Genomic DNA, 21,046 nt, shown 5'->3' with positions numbered 1-21,046 from the left:
ATCTAAGTAAGGTAAACAGCATAGCAAGAGAATATATTTATTTTAGGGCTGATCAATTTAGCTTAAAACAATACTTTTGTGCTTCACTTTGTTTTTGTTTTTAAACTATATTCTATCAACAGAACGATTTTCACAACTATGAAAATTCACTTCTTTAATTCAAGTTTACAAACCGTTACACCCCCACACCAGTAGGGCGGCCTCTGCTCACAACGCTACAGGACTAAACAAGCTCACAAAAAGGTAAGCAAAATACTTTACAGTTTAATGATGTTGGGGTTTAACATTAAACTCTTTCCCTCGTAGGGCTTTGTTATATTCCGGTTCTGATCAGGTTGACCAAAAAGAAAAGTTTGGCTGAAGCAAACATCTCACTTTAGTAGAAGTTTTTCTACCTGGTCACCTTCTCGCAATGCTAGTCAAGAGGTAAGTTGCTCAAAATCTTTTCTTATTAGTAAACTCTTCGTTCACAAGCAATGTTCTCAATGCTGAGTTTATGTGTTGAGCCCAGGTGAGACTTGGAGCAAAGTCTCATGCTGTGTCGAGCCTTCTTAGTGGTTTAAAAATGTTGATTTTGATGCCATCATAGAAGGGCCCCTAGCACTTCCATTCAAAAGGCAAGGCAAGAGTTGTGCTTTAAATGAATTGCATGTATCTTACACTTTGTTTACTGCTGGGCACGACGTGTCTGCTTTGTCGCATTGTATGTTTTGTGTCATTGTGTTAACATGCTTGTGTTTATGTTACAATAAGATATTCCTTTTTTTTGTCCTTTTTAATTAGATGTAGTGTACAGTACATAAATAAAGCCAGTACAATAAAAGTCCTTTTATGAAGGTCCATCGGCGGCCATCTTGAAACATACTTTAGGCGCTTATCGGCAAGCTGAGTGAAGGGTAAAGCATACAACATATTAGCAAATATAAGTCAACCTCTTTGTAAAAAACGAACACATTGATGGTAGGCCTACTGTGTTACATATGTGTAGGTAGTCACTAAGGTACAGATAATCGCGTGAAAATGTAAGGAGTAGATGTAAGAAATCTGTGTATAATAATTACTCCAGTAAAATATGGATAACCAAAATTTCTACCTAAGAAAGGTAACTTTGTTACTTGACACCTCTGCTTATAAAATATTGTTGTTATTGTTTCTTATTTAAGATTATTATTATATAAGATAAGTATTATTATTCTATACTGAAACAGTATAATATTGTTAAATATTATATATTGCTTCAAAGTGTCTCAACATACTTGTTAATAGGCTAGCCTACATGAATACAACAGTTATTATTTATATTAACTGAACACACCTTGCGACATAACAATGCCTACATGTTACTTCTCTTCCAGTATTGCGTCTCAGAATGAGGTACCAAATAAAGGTTTGTATAGAGCCACTGATCTTAGTTTGGTTGCTCATAATTGGCCTACATGTTTACATTTTTAAACAATTTAACTGCAATTAATTCTGAATACAATGTTAATATAATAAATTACTGACATTTAACGTTATCCTTTCTTTTGGGTGTACCTTTTCATAATAAGTACATGAAGCTACGCATAAGGTCCACTAAGCTTGTGCCTTTTATAGTTCTCTTAAGTCACTGAAATAAAATTGAATGCAAGGAGGTTGTGACAAATTGAGTTTAAAATCTTTGATCAGTTTTTTTTGGGAAGTAAGAGTGCCAGCTAAACCTTTAGATTACGAGCTGAATATACAAAAGACATCCAACATAGAATGAAATGTATTGCATACACATTTAGTACACACAAAATGTCCACATTCTCATTTCAAATAGCAACAAGTATACTGCTAAATACAAGACTCGTCCAGGCAGAAGTTCAGACACAAATGCTTTATTTTGACTCTACAACTTAAAAACTTACACCTACCAACGAACGGGACTCTGACAGGACAAACAGATGAACCGACAAAGGACAGAGTAAACCCAGGAGTAGAAATACACAGACCAAGACAGAGGACTGGACAAGACCATAACTGTGAACAAGTAAGAGCCGAAGCGGAGGGAAACTAATAAGACAGGACGTGCGGCCCATATAAGGGGATGAGCGGAGACAAAGGCACATGACAGACAGGTAACCACAGAGCACATGGGGAACAGCAACAAGCACAAAAAAACCACAACATACAAAATGGCCACCACAGTGGCACAAAGGCACCAGGTTGTCGTTTCATATACAACTCAAATGTAAAATAAATGGCAAAGTAGCCCATACACCGGGCTACATTTAAAGTTAAGTTTATGTTATTTTTCAACTCATGGGCCCTACATTTGATTATAAAATGGCATATTTGAAATTATGAAATGATACAGAGAACATATTTCACATTTGCTTTCTGAAACAAACGAACAACAAAAGCCAAGAGTTACAGCACTTCAATATGAAGCAGACTTTGAGGTGATCAATCCTTCACTGGCCAATGAAAGAGCAAACACCATTCCCATTGGTAGAGCAGCCTTACAAAATAATTGAAATATTTCTTGTGAAATGTAAACGGATCGTCATGAAATGACACCTGTATATATTTTTGTAATTTCCTCTATTATCAAACCAAATGGAAATGTTATTATTGAACATCACAACACATAATGCTGCTCTTCACACATGGGCCAAATAAAAGATTCAAGTTTTCTACTTGAAAAAGGCGACCCACTAATTACAGCCAATACAGCAGGAGATGGGCCTTAGGTTTTGTGAATACATGATCAAAGAACAAGTCAGTCATTTAAAAAACACCAATAAAAAGAGGCATTATCATGTTGAAATGAAAGCTTTGATCTTGAAATGTCTTGCTCATTATGAAAAGGTGACCAGAAGGGCTATTCCTAATGTGCATGCAGCATGCCCCTTTTCCCATTTTGACACATTATATACAGACCCAGACTCTATGAGACAGCTGTTTGTACAGTAGTGAAGACACTTCTCCTATTTTTATCCTGCCTTTGCCAACTCTTTGTATGATGTCAGATGGTTGTTCTTTCCAATTGTAAAAAAACACATATAGAAATTGATTTGGTCCAAATACTCAAATGCAAAGGCACAAGACTCTAGTGTCAAAAAGTTTAAAAAAAACAACACATTTTCTCTTTTATTTTTTCATAAATTTTGTGCAAAACCCATCGCTGCTTCTCCTCAGAATACAGTAGACTATAGAGGAGGGTTTAAACTATTTTATGGGACCTGCATACTGCATGTTATAAAGCAAATATTAAAGATATATAGAATGTGTCATATATACAAAATATTACAAAAAAACTAAAATATTGAAATTAGCTCCAATCATAATCTGGAGTGATTGTGATTGTTTGTGTGGCTGAAAGTGTCCCACTTTATGGTTGTTGCTGGTATTGTCCCTCTGTGGCGGTGTAGAAGTCGTCCAGGACACTCTGCATGTACTCAAAGGTGGGCCTGTCTTCAGGTTTGTTCTTCCAGCAGGACATCATGATCTCGTAGAGCTCAGCGGGACAGTTGTTGGGCTGAGGCATCCGGTAGCCGCGCTGCACTGAGGATATCACCTCTCCTTTAGTCATACCTGAGAACAATACAGACAGACGTGAAGGTTTGACTACAGGAGTGTTTAGAGAGAGGCAACACACGTGCTGCATACACACACACATAAGGTAAGGGAATCATCTGTAGTATAAAATCACCAGCAGAGGGCAGTAGAGCTTCACAACAGTGAAACTCTGAGAGCCCAACGTTATTTTTTTGGGTGCTAATGCCTACCAATCAAGCAAAGCTGGTAATCACCACATGGGCCGCAGATCCAACAACTCCACACGCCCCCAAATGTCCCAGGTTCATTTTGGCAACTGGTTTGTGGTAATTTGATCAATAGTCAATTTTTTTTAAGGAAAATGCCAGTATCCACTAATGAAGCACAATATCTAATGATATTAATGGGGCCTTCAGGAAGGTCCAGTTTTATTACTCAAGTCTGAGACTATGACTTTAAAAGGGACCCTCTGTCATGATCAAATCATAAAACTTGTATTATTCCAGCTGATAATACTGTATGTTAAGATTGTCAACACTTAGAAAATCGCAGAATAGCCCAATAGGACGACGATGTTATGAGTATCTATACACTGTTCCCAATGGTAATAATAAAGACACATATCTATAACACACAGTGTATTCAATGCATACCAGGGTAAGGGATTTTTCCGTAGGTTATAATCTCGTAGAGCAGAACTCCAAAAGACCACATGTCTGACTTAATTGTGAAGGATCCATAGTTTATGGCCTCTGGAGCGGTCCACTTGATGGGGAATTTGGCTCCTGCGGAGAACACACGCATTTTACTCCCTCACAGTCACACACATCTCAACCACAATTTCCATGTAATATGTAAAAGATGGTTCTATCATTCTATGTACTTGCATTTATTTAAAAGTTTCCTATTACTGTAGTTTCAGTGTCTCCTGTTTCTAGATCCGTAATCAATCATGTTTCATTTTACAACAAATATTCTCTCCCACCTATCTCTCTGTGCAGGGGTGTATATGAGACTGTATCATGTGTCCTACACTGGTCAGTATGAAAAGAAATGTGTGGTTCGAGGCCATCAGAGATGTTAGTGACTGTGAAATGAGTGCACACAATTTGGCCTTAAAAAAGTGGAGTAACCTGTAAATGAAACCAAAAGTCTGGCTTGTCACAAAAAACATAGATTGAAGAAGTGGTTGATTCTGCTCATAGCTCTCAAAAGGGGATTTTTGACACAATAATGTGTCACAAGTATCCAGTAAGGAAGTCAGCAAATTTTTGACGGTAAAAAAAACACTCACGCACGCACGCACGGACGCACACACACACACACACACACACACACACCCCTTACCCTCTCTGGCAGAGTATTCGTCATCCTCAATGACTCTTGCCAGGCCAAAGTCAGCTATTTTACAGATCAGGCTCTCTGACACCAGGACATTAGCTGCTCTCAGGTCTCTGTGTATGTAATTCTTCTTCTCTATGTACGCCATACCCTCTGCTATCTGCAACAGAACACAAAAGTTATGTATAAGAACGGCAATGTATGGTCATTATTAAATTTCATTCAAACAGATGAGCAAGAATAAAAAAATAATTAACAATGAATTAAGTTAATTGCTAGTGAATCTATATGATCTATAGATTGATTCAGAGAAGTCTATGGGGGGCACAAACAAGCTGAAAATCCAGTTCTAGTGGTGACACAATTAGTTGTTGTTTGTGGTTCAAAAGATATTGTGTGAGTGGCCAATCGGTGGTTTCTGTGTCTCATGTGCTGATTGTGTTGCCTTCCTGTGTTTAACGTCACTGTGAACTGAACATTTTGGGTTTTGACTGTTGCTCAGAAGAAATAGTGAAATACGATATTGCATTTGGATTTGTTCTTTTTTCATTTAACCTTTAGTTACACCACAAAAACTCAAAGAGCAATAGTCATCTTTTTTTGTGTGAGCTGCGTTTTCAGGGAAAAAAGGAAGAAGATTACAGTAAAGCTTTATTTATTTAGCAGGCCTGTAATTTCCTCATTCCTGGAGGTCTCCTGCAAAGAATGATGTCATTTGCTACTAATTCTAGCAAAAACAATATTTTTCTTGAAGTTAATGCTCAATTATAACAACAGTAAATACTCACTCTTTATTCATTAATTATTGGAAACTTCATCCGGGATGTGTCTGCATTTTGGTTATGGTTCCTCTTTTCAGTTCAGCAATGGAAATAGTGACATACATGGTGGGCCTACGCGCCCAACTCGCCTCAACTCTAATCTTCTGTTTTGCTTTTCCATTATAAAAAAAGTCCCTGGCACCTGCTAACAGGTACTTTTTTCTAGTATCACCTCAGTCGAGGTTCCAAGCGAGCTGAGGCAATACCTAAAGGTGACGTGAAAACTTGCAGACTATTGATTGGTCGGAGAGAATTGTTGCTAATCACTGCGTCATTGCTAGTGACAGACATAGACCGTAACATTAATGGACAAAGCAATGCTCTGGACTTGCAACGGAGAACAATAAACACACACACACAAACACAACATTGGCTACATACTGAAGAATTTGACTCTGTAGTCCTATTCTTGATGAATGGTTCAACTAGCTAAGTGTAGTCAATATTTTTTGGTAGTCCAAGCTTAGCTGCCCCTCACCACTTCCGCACTCCACATTCCACTTCTTGTGCACCCTTTGTAAATCTGTCAAAGACACTTTTCTAGTCCGTTTGACCTTATCTACAGTCTTTCCCATTGTGGTTGCAACCTATGTCAAGGCATTTTCCAACGCTATTTTAATTTGAGTGTAATTGCGACTATCATGAAGGCGGATGTATACGTATAAGCTTGCATCATAAATCATATAGTTGAAATAATGTTAAATACTTGCAATGTTGCCCCCACAGACAAGGTATAGTGTTGCGTGGAGCGGCGTGTCGTGTAACAAAAACTGGGACGACACATTTTGCTAAGCATCGACGCATAATGGCTGCCAAATTGTACCAATGCATTCCGATGTGTTGACTCTGTAACAGCCCTAAATCTGCAATGGGAAAAGGAGGACGGGGCACCGCAGCCGAGCCGAGCTGGTACCAAGCGCCAACATATGTCTGTTTTACATCTATGGCGGAGCTGTGAGAAAAGTCAGCACATTGTTGTCAGTGTGCATATCACCTGCGCTGAGAAATCGATGAGCTTGGGTAGTTGCAGTTTGCATCCTGCATCACTCTTTAAGAAGTCTAGTAGGCTCCCTAAAGAAAAGACACAAAAAGGAACATGTCAGTGTCTTGTATGTCTGTGTACATGTTTGTGGTGTAGTACTGCATACTTACTTATACATGTTTACATGTTTTGCAAAACGTTTTAAAATGTTTTATTTTTCGCTAACCTAATCCTCCTCTGTGAATTACGTGTGTGGGGGGGGGGGGGGGGGGGCACATGAATACTGTATGTCACAACACTAAGCTTCTGACATTTGCACCTCCTTATTTCTGGATGCTTATTTTGTATATCTAATAATCTGCTGCACTCTTTGGAAGCTACATGTGTTAAAGTTGAAGCTTCTTTACCATTGGCCATAAACTCAGTGATGATATAGATGGGTGGTGTCTTGGTGATAACGGCGTAGAGCCGCACCAGCCTGTTGTGCTGCAGCGTCTTCATGACGTTGGCTTCTTCCAAGAAGGCTTCGACTGTCATGGTGCCTGGCTTCAGCGTCTTCACCGCCACTGTGGTTGCGTTGTTGTAGTAAGCTGTTATCGCAGAAAGTAAAAGGAAGAGGGGGATAGAGAGATTTGGGGAGATGGAGAATGTTCATTAATTTCCGTGACAGTTTGAAATGATCGACTTCTGCTTGGTGTCAGTGTCTTTCAGTGTGAACAATCTCAAATAGACTATGACTCTAAAAAAGGAAATTTCTTATTCTTACTTCTTATTCTACTATAACTTTTTGAACAGTTTTTTTTATTCAACCCTTTTGTAAAACCACTTCAAAGGACATGAAGTCAGTAGACTGTTTTCACATTAAAGACGCATTTTGTATACATTGCATAGACTGATTATTACTCCCTTTTCCACAGAGATGTATAGTAACAAAGTAGAACTACTTCATTACTGTACAAATGTGATATTGTTTATATTATTTCAAATGTTTAGCCTAAAGGACACTCACAATTCCTTTTGCTGTAGCAGCAGTACAAGGACAGGAATTTACAACTAGTTGTACATAATGATTTAATCAAAAGTATACAACCTTACTATATGCCATACAAAAAATGTTAAATACTCTAGTACTTCCAATTAAGTGTGGTGCTTAAAGTGCACTTCAACTTCTACTTAAGTGAATTTTTTGAGTGAGCCCTTGTACTTTTCCTCAAGTTTGGTTCTCTAGTACTTTATACAAGTCTGATTTTCCATAAGACTTGTTGTGACAAATATAAGAGCTTTGTGTGATTTGGATTTTAGAAAAAATTCAAATCACAGAAAACAACACTATATTTACTGTTGAAGGGTCAGAGAAAAATATCACACAGCATGACACTAACAGAAAGTACATGACTCCGTGTGTATATAGTCTGAGGTTTAGCAGTAAAGTGCCTTAAAAAAAAGGTATTCATGCCATTTGTTCCATTAACTCGAAAAAACAAAAACAAAACACAGACCCACACAGGTTTTTTCACTTCTCACACAGCAGCTGTAAAAGGGGGACACGACTGATAGCTTTGGCAAAAGTTCATTAAACTAAGATATATATATATCTTTTTCATTTTTCACGGGTCGCACTTTCTCAGAATAAAGCTGAACAGTACACAAAAATGCGTTAAACATTTGAGGTAGGAAATAGGCAGTACAGTGACAGAATTGTGATTTGGATTTGATCAGAAGCGCCTAGTTTGACAATTTGACGGAGTTTCATGGAGAATGCAAGCTAAGTCCAGTAACTAAATTTGGTAACTACATTCAAGCATGACGCTCATCTGTCAGTCACGGTCTCATCTGCCCCGTGTTAGAGAAAATGAGACATGAGCTCTGCAGATTCTTCTGGTTCTTACAAAGAATTGCAGCCGCAGTTGTGGTTCGAGGGAAGAAATGTGTTGTTGTTTTTTAAACACATAATAAACCTGACAGTCTTTAACCCCTGTAACAAGTATCAGGCCACAGCAAGGTTTGCACATAAAACACAGTGCAATACACCTAGTTGCTCTGTTAACCCTCTCTACATACCCCTGTGTGTGTGTGTGTGTGTGTGTGTGTGTGTGTGTGTGTGTGTGTGTGTGTGTGTGTGTGTGTGTGTGTGTGTGTGTGATCACCATTCCGAAACTTACAAAGCAAATCTCTATTCAGACTCAGATCTACCTTCCAATACAGATGATAAAGCACTGATCCACACATGAGTGCGCCCACTATTCAGAGGTATGCATGGACACATTTGAATATATTTTCTGAGAAAGCAGTCAGTTTTGACCTAAATATATCTGATAGGTAACAAAAGAAGGAAGTCATTATTGTTTTAATTAGGGGGAAATGGAAACGTCCCTGTACTGTTGACTTCCGCAACAATGAATTTACAGATATGAAACAAAGGAATTGGAAATCCTCTAGGCGGAGGGGGGTCTGGCTAGACCACACAACATTCCCGGATAGGAGAAAAATGTGATCTGCTTGATTGGTATTTTTTTAAATCAACCACAATCCTGTTGAGAGCCGCAGTGCCACTGCAAAATAGCCTCAGGAAGAATCTTGTTTCGTTGGAACATGTGTACGTTGAAAAGTTATTTTGGTCGTGCAAGAGAAAACTCAGATTCGACAGATGGTCTACCTAGCGGTCTACATTTAGACTGAGGAACAGTTAATCGTAGTTCTCATAAATCAACTGGATTTTGGAATGTCAACACAAAGAATGCTTTAGATGAGGGTCATCCCGTGTATGAAACGTATGTAGTTGAAATCCTCAGATGTGCAAAACTGATTAAGAAACACTCTCATTTGCTCAACCACAAAAAGTCAAGGTACCTTTTGCAAGATATTTAAAGGTGTTCTTATAAATGAACCAGCCCCAAGCTTGAGTCTGTGTCCTCTTCCTATTTTTGGTCCTCAAGACATTTCAGGGAATTTGTGTGTCCTAATGGGGGCACAGCATAAAAGCTCTTCCAAGGCAAAATAATTGACTACATTAAGATAATTTATTTTCTCTTTACTCACCCATCCAGACTTCACCAAATTGCCCTGCTCCGAGTTTCTTCACCATCTTAATGGAATCTTTGGAAATCTCCCAGGCGTCTTTATCCCACGGCTTCTGAGCGTTGGGTTTCACACATGCACGGTCCAGTTTACGACATAGGCCGTCCGCTTTGTCTGGAAGGTACACACACGCTTAGAACTAAGGTACAGTATCCTTAGTGGCCCACCCAATGAATTAAACATGTTTTTTTTTAGGTAAGGTAAAGTCTTCTAGAAAGCTATTAACAAAATCCTCATACCTCCCAAAAAGTCCTCCAGGCCAAATTGCTACAGGTTGTTTATTGCTATTCTCTAAAAGGACCTACAGTTGAATTCCCTAAATTAGGTTAAATTAAGTTATGTACGTCACTTTAGTCTCTTCAGTGTTTGTTTGACCTATCCGTCCACCCAGACCTCTTCCCTACGCAGACTTTGTTGCCCTTCATACCACGTCCTTTGACTTGCTTCTTTGCTCCTCTCATAATTACTTCGGCCACTTGAGGACGCTGCCACAATAGAGTAAATATTGGTTGTAAAAAGCTGCTTGTATAAACAACCCATGGGGTCATTTTGGGGGAAAGGACAGTCTCAATACTATAGTAGAGGGATGACAGTTTTTAAGTAAAGGATTTGAAGTGCCTCCATTGCAGAGCTGCACTCACTGTGGTAGTGTTTGATCATGCTGCCGATGTCCTTGAAGGAGATTTTAGGAGAGATGTAGTAGCCGCCGTTATCCATCTTCCTGATTTTATAGTGTTTGACTGAATCTGTTCCCTGGTCGTCCATGTCTCTGATGGACAATGAGTAACTTCCTGTGGAAAAGTCAGCAAGCAAAAGAGAGTGACTAGTGATTCAAAATGATGGTGGAAGAAATCAATATATTGAAAGTGAGGAATGTTTGTGACTGTTTCTTTGTCCCTCCTGGTTGTTTGTGATTTCCACACCTTTTGATGTTTCACTTTCTCTGATAAGATAAGAGCCTGGTTTGTTTGCTGGCGCCAACAGCTGCCTTTCTGCATCCTTTCTCGTGATGTCCTTGAAAAACCACCTGCAATGAACAGGAAATCCACTGAATATTCAACATGGAAACATTTCTTGTATTTATATAAACGTTTTTACGCATTTTTACAAATTGCACCTTTGTGGTCTCATAGCTTTGAAATCCTCCTTTTTGATCAGTATATGTTAAATATGGGAAGCACAAAAGCTTTCAATTTGATTCACTCTGAAATTCATATTGCGGATGTACCTGTTCAGCATGAATCAAAAGGTTTGTCAAATCATACATCATTATTCCAAAAGCAAAATGTAATTTATTTAGATGCAGTTACTCACTCTTCTGTTTCCATGGTGTCAGCTTGGGCAACATAATTGCACGGAATGAATCCTTCTTTGTTGGTTGTCAACGACTTTGCTTTCCACCATTCTCCATGCCTGCAGGAAATATCAATTTATTTTAGCACCACTATAGTTCTTTTCATTGTCAGGACCTTCTGTAAGATCTAGGTGTCCTTAAGTGCTAGACAAGATGCTTGAACCCTGATTTTCAATAAAACATTTACATAAAAATATCACATATGCATTAAACAGTTTATTTTAACACTTTTTTTTAATAGATGCAACACAACATCAAATTGAAATCAGTCTTAAGCATCTTTTAATGAGTACTTCTTCTGAAATAAATCATTTAAACTTTTGAATCAGAATTTATAGTACACTTTTTGGTGATGCAAGAGTCTGTAATGACGGATGGATCACTGGGTCCATCATGGTTGAAGAGGTTATGGTAAACTGTATCGACTCTGACAGTCTTCTATTGGTAAGAACTTTTAAAACAGTGCCCAATTTCATAGTTTGTGCTTTGGTTCTCCCCTTTCATGATGCAGGTATATAAATGATGAATAACATTTATTGAAGTTGAATCAGTCAACCATCAACATCAAAGACTCACTCTTCTAAGATTTTCATCTTCTCTCCTTTCTTAAATCCTAAGTCATCAGGATGCGCAGCCTCATACGGGTAAATGCTGATCACAATTTTACAAGCCGCATTTTGCTCTAAGAGAGGAAACAGAAAAAATATATTGACGTGTTAGATTCTGTACAATCAAAATAAAAATAGCACCTAGGCCAGACAAAGCCTAAAGAGAACCCAAAAATAGTGACTACATAAGGTATCAGACGGGCGGGACCATTCACAATGTGACTGCAGATGTAACACTGGGGTTGTCAAGGAGCGATTTTCCTGTTTGAGTTGGCACACAAACGCATAGGTAATTATAGCTGGAATAAAACTAGTCTTATTCAAATGGTACCCACAATACTACTACACTATCCACCAGTTGTGATGGTAATGCTCTTTTAATTTTAAAAACCTCATATTATGCTCATTTCCAGGTTCATAATTGTTAAAGGTTGAACCAGAATAGGCTTACATTGCTTGATATGCACATTGGTGCAGCTCTTCTTTTCAACCTGTGTGTTGAGCTCTCTGTTTCAGCTAAAGAGTGAAGCCTCACACTTCCATCTTTGTTGGGAGTCGCACATGCGCAGTACCTAAGTAGTGTCGGTACATGATCTGGCCTGCCTGCACGATCCGTTCTGCGCATGTGCAATATGCTCGCGCTCGCGCAGATGAAAATCATGATGTATGAGGATTTATGGCATTGCACGATCTGTCCCACAGTAGCGGTCTGCTGTTAGCCTCCACCGGAAAGCTAACGATGTTAGTTTAGCTAACCGCTAATTCGGCCAACCGCTACCTGACAGCTTGATCCAGCCTAAAATAAAGTTAGTCAAACTAAACAGTGGGAAAAGGATCATGTACCGACAGGTACTACTAGCCACTCAGAAGCAGATTAGGGCGGGCCCTGACAAGCGAGCTAGTGTGATGTAAAACAGGCCCACTCCAGCCGGTAACCATGGCTTCGGCTCAGCCGTACATGTTCGAAACCCAAGTCTGATCTCAGGCAGAACAACCCAACCGCATAGCAAAACCCACTGCATTTTGGAGCCAATCTAAATCACAAGGCAGATTCACACATTGTCACTTCCCCCCCTTTCATTAACATAGCGAAATAGACTGCATTGGGATTCCGCGGGACAACACAAAAGTGTGGGTTCTGAGATTTAGCCAACGCAGAAGAATAGAGTCCACACATAAAGTTGAAAAGAAGTTTAAAGCAAGACGTGAACCACCCCCTGGCTACACAGTCTCGCTCTGAACTTGTTTCTCATGAACGTAAATTGGGCGGAAAGGAAAAGCAGTCCGACGGTAGAGACATTTTATTCACAAACACCACTTTGACAAAACACATTACTTTCTATGTTACTGTGGTGACATTCTGATATTAGCAGCTTCCCCATCATCAACTTCTCACAGAACTAACTTGATTTGAATTTGAATTTTTTGTCCATCTCCCAGGGTGCAGTACCACTATCTGCCTGAACTGTACTGATTTAGTCAAGCTAGCCAGCTGTCTGCTATTAAGCTAGCTAGTGTGCTAATTGCACCATGCTACAATGGTTAGAGAAAATGAGCCCAACAGTGGGCTTGTGGCCAGCGGCAGCACTGGGGTCCCGCCGGATTTCAGGTTAAGTCTAACAATTAACATATGGGCATGTGTGTAGAATATTAAAGTTCTCATATTATGCTCATTTTCAGGTTGATAATTGTATTAAGAGGTTATATAAGAATGGGTTAACATGGTTTAATTTTCAAAAAAACACCATATTTGTGTTATGCTGCACATTGTTGTATTGTTGAGTTCTCTATTTTAGCTACAGAGTGAGGCATCTCACTTCAATACCATCTTTGTCAGGTGTTGCACATGTGAAATACCGAGGTAAGGACTACTAGCCAGTCAGAAGCAAAGTATGAGGGTGTGCTACACTAGTAGCTAGTCAAGCATTATAACGTGTGTTAGGGAAGTAAAGGCTGAACTACAGTAGAGCTGTTTGGAGCAGTCTGTGAACAGTGTTTCCTGTCTGAGATGGTAAGTCCCTTTGGAGTGGACTTTGGGCTATTTCACTTTGTAAACCTATTACATGACCAAAAAAGATATGCAACAAAGTAAAGGAAAAGGAGAAGCCAAAAAGCATAATATAAGCCTTTGCTACAACGTTAATAAATTGACTATTGGTCAGTGGTGTTTGTAGAAATGTAGGATGTAGAAACATAGTCAACAAATGTTACAAACATACTTATTACTACAAATAAAGTTAGAAAGAGAGAACAAAACAAACAGAAAGAAAGTAGGAATGTGGCATAGGCCTACCTTCCATCTTTTGGAACACCTGACCAGGTAACAGGGAGTTATCCTGTAAAGACAGACAAAGAGTTTTCAGGATCAGGAAACAATCTCTCTTCTATTATTTTCAACTACAGACTTTCACAATCTGTTCATTTCCTTCTGCTAGAAGTAATTATGTGAGACAAGGAAGTTCTGTTCTTTAAAGGAAATATCTGAGTCACTTTTCCCCTCATTGGGAATGAGTGTATCTGACTTGTAAAATACTCTCTTAAGAAAAAAAATATTTCACAACATTCTCCATTTGTTTAAAGTCACCAGGCCACATTACCAATGTAAAAAACATAAAATGCAGGATTTTTAAGCTGTGACTTTTCTTTGATTTTCACTTTGGGTTCAAATCAGCACCAAGACAGGGAGCAGAAATGGGGTTCTGCTCAGAATCTGGTTTTGCTCAGCCCAGCTGTTTTGCCACTTACTATGTTGTCTCTTATATTGGAGGTAGGGTCTCTGACATAGTGCGTGTGGTCGTTACGTACAGTCTGCTGGCTGCTCTTCCCCTCCACTCCTCCGCTCAGACCTTCGCTCAACGTGGACTTCATACAGCCCATACCGCCTGCAGGAGGAAGTGAAAAAAAAGGAAGAGTAAACTAATTTAACATGTGTAATGAGAAAATTACATTTAAACATGATTTATTTTTATCTTCTTGACTTATTTTTGTTTTTCTTTCCCCACATGTAGAAAGTAAGGTTTGTTTAATACTTAAACGTTGAAGGTAGGAGTCACAAAGTCGAGTGAACATTTGTTGTGGCCTTTACATGACCCGAGAAAGAGCAAGGTCACTCGTAAACTCTCTCTCCCTGCGGCATCTGTCTTCCCCTGGCATCAGACATAAACTGCCGTTTGTAGCCTCGAGGGAATGGTGCGCGGAAGGGAAAAATGTCAAAGTGACTTCAGGGTGTCTACTGGTGTTAAGATTAACTATTTTCTATGCTGAATCATGTTTCCCAATGAGGTGTCACTTTACCTCGGCGGTGGCATTTAGGCTGAGGGATTTCTTCACTTCAGAAAGAGACACTTCCACAATGCGCTCCTATACTTAGTGAAACTGTGCTTCCTAAACTTGCAAGCATAAGAAATATACAAAGACCAAACTTGTTTTACTCAGTCGATTTTGAAAAACCACTCCAGCTGTAAAGAAACGTCCACCACACATGTACAGCTGCTGAAGCGAACAACACTTACGTTTGATACCAAACACCTGTGACCTTTTTGGTACTTGCAAGTAAAAATAAAACAGAACGTGTTCCTTTTTTAACCCTCTGTGTTAAAAAAAAAAGTCCAAAAGGAAATGCACCTAGAAACCAACAAGCAAGAACAAGTGTACAACTTGATCTGAGGACAAATGATGAATGAAGTTGTTTGAAAAGGACCATTGCACTGAAAGGTAGCACACTGACATTATGTACTGTAAGCTGTATAAATCACTGTCTGATCTGTATTTGATAGAAATGTCCCAAATCACCTCCTGATTCAGACGTTCAGAACACCTAACAGCTTCTTTTATAGGCCAAATTAGTTGTTTTTTATTTATTTATTCATCAAGTGTAACAAATGAGGAGTGCATAAAGCCTGTAAGATACAGTCCCCTGTCTACTGACAGCTGTGATGGGGGGTAGACTATACTAGTGTTGTTTCCTCAACAAAGAGTTTGACTAAATATCGTTGTCAACAAACCGTTGTCACATGACAAAAACAAGGCAAGACGCAACGTAAATGCTGGGCATGTAACGATGACTATAATTTAACGTATAATGCAATATTGTTGATGAATAAAAACAGGACTAAATGTGGTTTACAAACTGAAAACTATGCTAAAATGTCTTCATTTTTGTTGAACAAAACGTGACAAGACAAAATATTTGAACGTTATTTTCTCTCATTTACTTGCATTACTATTATTATTTTGCAGTATTATTATAGTGTGTGTGTGTGTGTGTGTGTGTGTTTTCAGTTCCTACCTAACTGACTCCACATGTACTAAGCCTCCCTTCCCTTTTGTCTATACTACTATAGGTACTTACACTATTTTGACTAGATGAAATAGAGTTGCATTACTAAAAAGAGACTACATTATAATTTTCATTGACTGAAACTAGAATAAATGTCACAATTTCCGTTGACTAAAATTAGACTAAAAAAGTCATGGGTAATTCTGACTAAAAAAGACTAAAATGCTCAGACTTTTAGTCAACTGAAAACTGGACTATAAAGAGTATGAACGTGACTAAAAGTAATAAAATCTAAAATGACAGCATGGCACAAAGACTAGACTAAAACTAAATTTAAAACAGGCCGCCAAAAACAACACTAGACCATACAAAGCATGTTTTCCAAAAACACAAAAATACAGATACATAAAAATGAATAAGCTAGTCTTCTGTGATATGGATTGTGATGAAAATAGTTTTTTTGTGGGTGATCTGGCTTCCTTGCACAGTCGTGCATGTCATGTCATGTCAATACCCATTAGTGGCAAGGTAATCACAAGTAATGTTTCATAGCTAGGGTTTTTGTAACCCAAAGGTAATCCAGAATTATTATGGTCTTGAAATCCTATGGATGCTGTTAGAAAATCACAGAATGTATCTTTTTTAAAGATTATTTTTTGGGCATTTTAGGCCTTTAATGGACAGGACAGCTGAAGTTGTGAAAGGGGAGAGAGAGGGGGAGTGACACGCAGCAAAGGGCCGCAGGCTGGATTCGAACCTGGGCCGGCTGCGTTGAGGAGTGAACCTCTATACAGAGGCAACCGCTCTACCAACTGAGCTATCTCGGTGCCAACAGAAAGTATCTTAAAGGAGTTGTTAACTAAATTAAGAGTTTTAAGGCCTTGGTTTCAGTAAATAGTTTCATGTCTTTAGTGTGTTTTTTTTAGGCCTAAAGGATGTTTCTTAAATGTTTCCACAGTGACAAGGGTATAATTCTGGAGTTTCTTTGCTTGCATATGATCGGTAAAGCAAAATATACATAATTACATTATATACATTAGAAACATTAGTCCTAAAATATAAATTGTATTAAACTATTCAATTGTAGTATTAGTGCTACTCCACTGTACCCTGTCCATTCTGTGTATTAAAAGATGTATTGCTGCAACTTCCTGTATTGTAGTTTTCTATTGTAGTTTGAGGTTGGGCTGTTGCCTCCTAACCAGCAGGAAGCTCACAAACAAAGACACATTATGACATTTGCATCCATGCCCATACAGATACATATAACCAAAAATGGCAAGTAAATATTAAACTTAAACTTTTGGAGATGCATCCTGTGTGACACATTGTGATATTTCAGAGAAGGTATTGTGAATAATGAGTATAATGTAAAATTGTTGAGCTGTGTGATGCTCTGTAGGATGGATTGTTTAGGATAGTGTTGTACCTCCTGTGTTTCAGCCAAGCTGGCAACTCATCATAACATGAGACTTTCCAGTGTGCAGTCATTTTCAAAAGGCATAGTAGAGGAAGACATAACTAATGTTAGCACACATCCCAATATCACCTGCTGTAATATCTTAATAGTACACACACTCTGTTTTAAAGTTCATAGTTATACACTTGTTTTTTGCATCATTTTATTTTGTATATTGCCCTTGTTGCATTGTGACTTTTATTACAGAATACAGAGTTTCTGCTACACTGTAACTGTAACAATGTAAGCCACCAGCAGAGGCTTGTGTTTCTTATGCAGCAAAAACCAAATTGATTTAAACTTTGGACCCATTGGAGAATATTTAACCACATTCTTAGCTTCATGAAATTCCGGTTTTATAATGTAGTACAATATGTTGTTAGGTAAATCAGTGTATACTTCCCCATTGTTTATACTTTCTGTTTTATATCACCTTGATTTTTGCTTTGCTCTTCTTCCTCTACCCTCTAGATTCATGACAGAATATATAAAAAGCATGATACAGTAATTGATAACACATTCTAGATATATGATTATGTGCGGGATTGATGTTTGGGATGTGAAATGAGTATTAAAGAGAATCCCAGTAGCCTACAATTGTAAAGAGATTATACGGAGCATTAACTAAACAACAAGGTGAAGATCTAAAATGAGATTATACATGAAATGAGGGGGAAATGAGGCATTACAGCAGCAGAAGTTGGCACCTGTTTTCTAAAAGAAGAAAAACAACACTGTTGCTCATTCTCCAGGAAACTGAAGTGCATGACTGAACACAAACAGTGACAGGGGGCACACATTCGTCCTGTGGGCAGGACAGCAGAAGTTAAGAAGAAGACAATATAGGTCCCAGGGGTGTCAAACTTAAGTTCACTGCGGGCCACACTGGAAAAGAGAGTCACATCAAGAGTGTAGTTTGTTGACATGCTTTTATGTCATCAACAAAGTAACATATTTTTGACAGTATTGCGGCATGTCTTATATAGCGTTGTCCCTTAGTTTGTGGACATAAACCCCCAAAAAAGTCAAAAGAAGCAAAAAACTTTCCTAAGCAAAGCCACAAACTAGCCACGTAGTCTACATTCAATACTAAAAGTATTAAAACCACCTGCATGAAGCAACTTTACACATGTCCTTGTCTTCCACACAAATGGTACTTTTTATTCCAAAGGAAATAAGGTTTTTGCTGTAGTTTAATGTAATAGTATGTAAATAAAAATGGTTATTGTCCCCAAAGATCTTCAGATGACTGATTCTGTTCAGGATGAACTCTACTGGCAAACAAAAAAGGGGCACACCTTAAACCAGAATTGGTGCAGAGTGGGTTGTTAGCTTGACTAAATAAGAGTCACTTTTATGAATCAAGATGACAGTAGCCTACATGTGGTTATGAATTTTAAAAAAAGCGTTGTAACTAACAATTTGGCAGTTGGTCACTTGTTACGTCCTTTAGTGGTTCATTGCCTCTCTTATATTGTTAACTTGACATTCAGCAAACAGCCGGAAAGCAAGGGGCTGAGGAGACCACACACACACACACACACACACACAGTTGGGCACAGTAGACAGATTAGATTAGGACTTTATATAAAGAAATACTGCATATGTTAAGGTTGAAGTAGAGAACAGTTACACACACACACAGCAGAACTATGACCACCATGTATACATCCAACCTTCAGCAATGGACTGAGCCGAAGGCTGGAGAGGTGAAGAAATGAAAGGAGAGGACATAGTCCACTGCAGAATTTAAAGTAATTGTAAACTCTGAAGGCATATGCATATTGCCCCCTTAAACCTACTTCAAGTAAGGCTAAACCAGTGTTTTATTACAACGGACACAATTTGATTTTAATCAGAATATTTGAAGTTCCATAAACCCATCCATTCTGAGAATAAAACAGTCGTTGACTAATAAGTATACTCTATTTAAAGTAACTTTCTGGAATGGATTGATGCAATCATATCACAGTTAAGCCTAGAATTCCCAGTCTAGTCACTCAACATTTCTGTTTGAGTGTGTGTGTGTCTCTGTGTATGTAACAGTGAGCGATAGATAGCACACAATCACCCTATGCACATCTCAGTCTGGTGTCACATGAATTTGGGCTTACCCTTCTTAGTGTGTATCCCTGGTTAGAGAAACAGTTGTGACAAAGTCTTTTAGTCCTCAGATTTCTTCTCTGTGCTCCTCATCAGATTGACTGACAGACTGGTGGACAGACAGACTGGTGGACAGACAGACTGGTGGACAGACAGACTGGTGGTATTTGGCTCCAAAAGTGGATCAGCCGGTGGACATGGACTGTTACGCAGAATGAGGAACTCAGAGAAACTTGTGGGTTTTTTTTCTTACTGAAACTTCCTGCTCCAATTGTCTAATGATTATTTGCATAATCAGCAAAAACAACCCACACACACACACACACACAAGATTAGGACTTTATATCAGGAAACACTGCATTTGTTAAAGTTGAAGTAGAGAAGAGTTATACAATAAGTTATAAAAGACACGAACAGACCAAAAACCCTAAGATTTGACTGGCCACCGTCACATTTCCTTATAATTTTAAATGTAGTAATATAATTCATAGTTTATGTACTACTGTTTGCAGATCAGTGCATGTTTTGTTTGCTTGTTGTAAATTCTCCCACAATGCTCCCTGTTGGCCGAATTGCAGAAGTACAACAAGACAAATTTTCCATTTGACTGTCAACCGTTATTTATTTTGTTGTGACACAGAGTAGAAAATGTGGTTATAGACAATCAGAGAAGTACCTACACATTTTGCAGAATCATGCACCTGCTATATTTCTACATGCTGAATAATGAACAGCTGGGTTTATACAGTGTTGATGAAGCGGGTGGAAGTCACTACTGTGCAGTCACATGGCAGTTCACAACTTGTAAACTTGATTGAATGAGTAATTAAAAAATATTTTTACTTTCCCTCTTACCATCAACATGAATATGAATGAGCCAGTCAAGCTGCAGTATTACAGTGAGATTATACTGGGGAGAAAAAACAACACAGTTTTAACAGTGCATGCATGATGGTCTGTACAGACGATGATAATGAGATCAATCGATTATTACACAATAAAGCAGGAATGTAGTTTAGGCTCAATGTCAGAGATAAAAACATATCACACAAACATGTTACACTTACTGGAAGCTCCACTGAGTATTGCATATCAAGATTTCGGGAACAGTTTGACATTTTAGGAAATGCAGTTATTTACTGCCTGAGAGTTAGATGAGTAGATCAATACCACTCTCATGTATGTACTGTATGCTTAATATGCAGCTAGAGTAAGCAGCTGTTTATCTTAGCTGTGCTACCTAGCTGAGCTAGCTCATCCACAGTAAGTAACAAATTGAAACCTGTTTACTAAAACAGTAAGAAGCAACTTTGCCAGGAAACCAGTGGGCTAATTTGTGGGCTACTAACTGCTCCTTAAAAACACCAAGAAACCTATTACGAAGTAAGAAATAGTACCGTAGTTCAAAGGGCAGAAGGAATCAACAGAAACTTTGATACCACACCTTTACAGCTGTCTTTAGCTTAGCTAAACCTAAAAAACTGCTAACGGGATAA

At 38.5% G+C, this 21,046-nt stretch overlaps 1 protein-coding gene and 1 long non-coding RNA gene across 3 annotated transcripts; both read right to left on the bottom strand.

Moving 5' to 3' along the window:
• Positions 1 to 2,582: 2,582 nt before the first annotated feature.
• Positions 2,583 to 19,847, bottom strand: lyn (LYN proto-oncogene, Src family tyrosine kinase). Of its 2 annotated transcripts, none has more exons than XM_034888436.1 (14): positions 19,715 to 19,847; positions 19,562 to 19,682; positions 14,515 to 14,591; positions 14,003 to 14,045; positions 11,678 to 11,783; positions 11,062 to 11,160; positions 10,671 to 10,774; positions 10,389 to 10,538; positions 9,709 to 9,861; positions 7,077 to 7,259; positions 6,682 to 6,758; positions 4,873 to 5,026; positions 4,179 to 4,310; positions 2,583 to 3,561 (listed from the first exon to the last, which is right to left on the bottom strand). In XM_034888436.1, exons 3-14 carry the CDS (start codon positions 14,584 to 14,586, stop codon positions 3,359 to 3,361), a joined length of 1,476 nt encoding a protein of 491 aa, XP_034744327.1. In that variant the 5' UTR covers positions 14,587 to 14,591; positions 19,562 to 19,682; positions 19,715 to 19,847; the 3' UTR covers positions 2,583 to 3,358. The 2 variants fall into 2 exon arrangements, with proteins under 2 accessions (XP_034744327.1, XP_034744326.1); XM_034888435.1 differs by having other exon boundaries at positions 14,455 to 14,591; positions 19,715 to 19,845.
• On the bottom strand, positions 12,174 to 13,628 carry LOC117954546. The gene is made up of 2 exons (XR_004658842.1): positions 13,567 to 13,628; positions 12,174 to 12,281 (listed from the first exon to the last, which is right to left on the bottom strand). It is a non-coding gene; the product is annotated as an uncharacterized LOC117954546 (long non-coding RNA).
• Positions 19,848 to 21,046: the final 1,199 nt, after the last annotated feature.

This window comes from Etheostoma cragini, chromosome 12 (genome assembly GCF_013103735.1).
Source record: "Etheostoma cragini isolate CJK2018 chromosome 12, CSU_Ecrag_1.0, whole genome shotgun sequence".
Lineage (NCBI taxonomy): Eukaryota > Metazoa > Chordata > Actinopteri > Perciformes > Percidae > Etheostoma > Etheostoma cragini.
The sequence above is the reverse complement of the archived record's forward strand: the minus strand, read 5'-3'. Positions and strand labels throughout refer to the sequence as shown.

Coding starts and splice junctions, on each gene's coding strand:
- lyn (XM_034888435.1), bottom strand. CDS start 14,586: ATGGGCTGTATGAAGTCCACGTTGAGCGAAGGTCTGAGCGGAGGAGTG. Junction 11,161..11,677: donor AAGATGAAAATCTTAGAAGA/GTGAGTCTTTGA, acceptor TATTTCCTGCAG/GCATGGAGAATGGTGGAAAG. Junction 9,862..10,388: donor CATGATCAAACACTACCACA/GTGAGTGCAGCT, acceptor TGTACCTTCCAG/ACAAAGCGGACGGCCTATGT.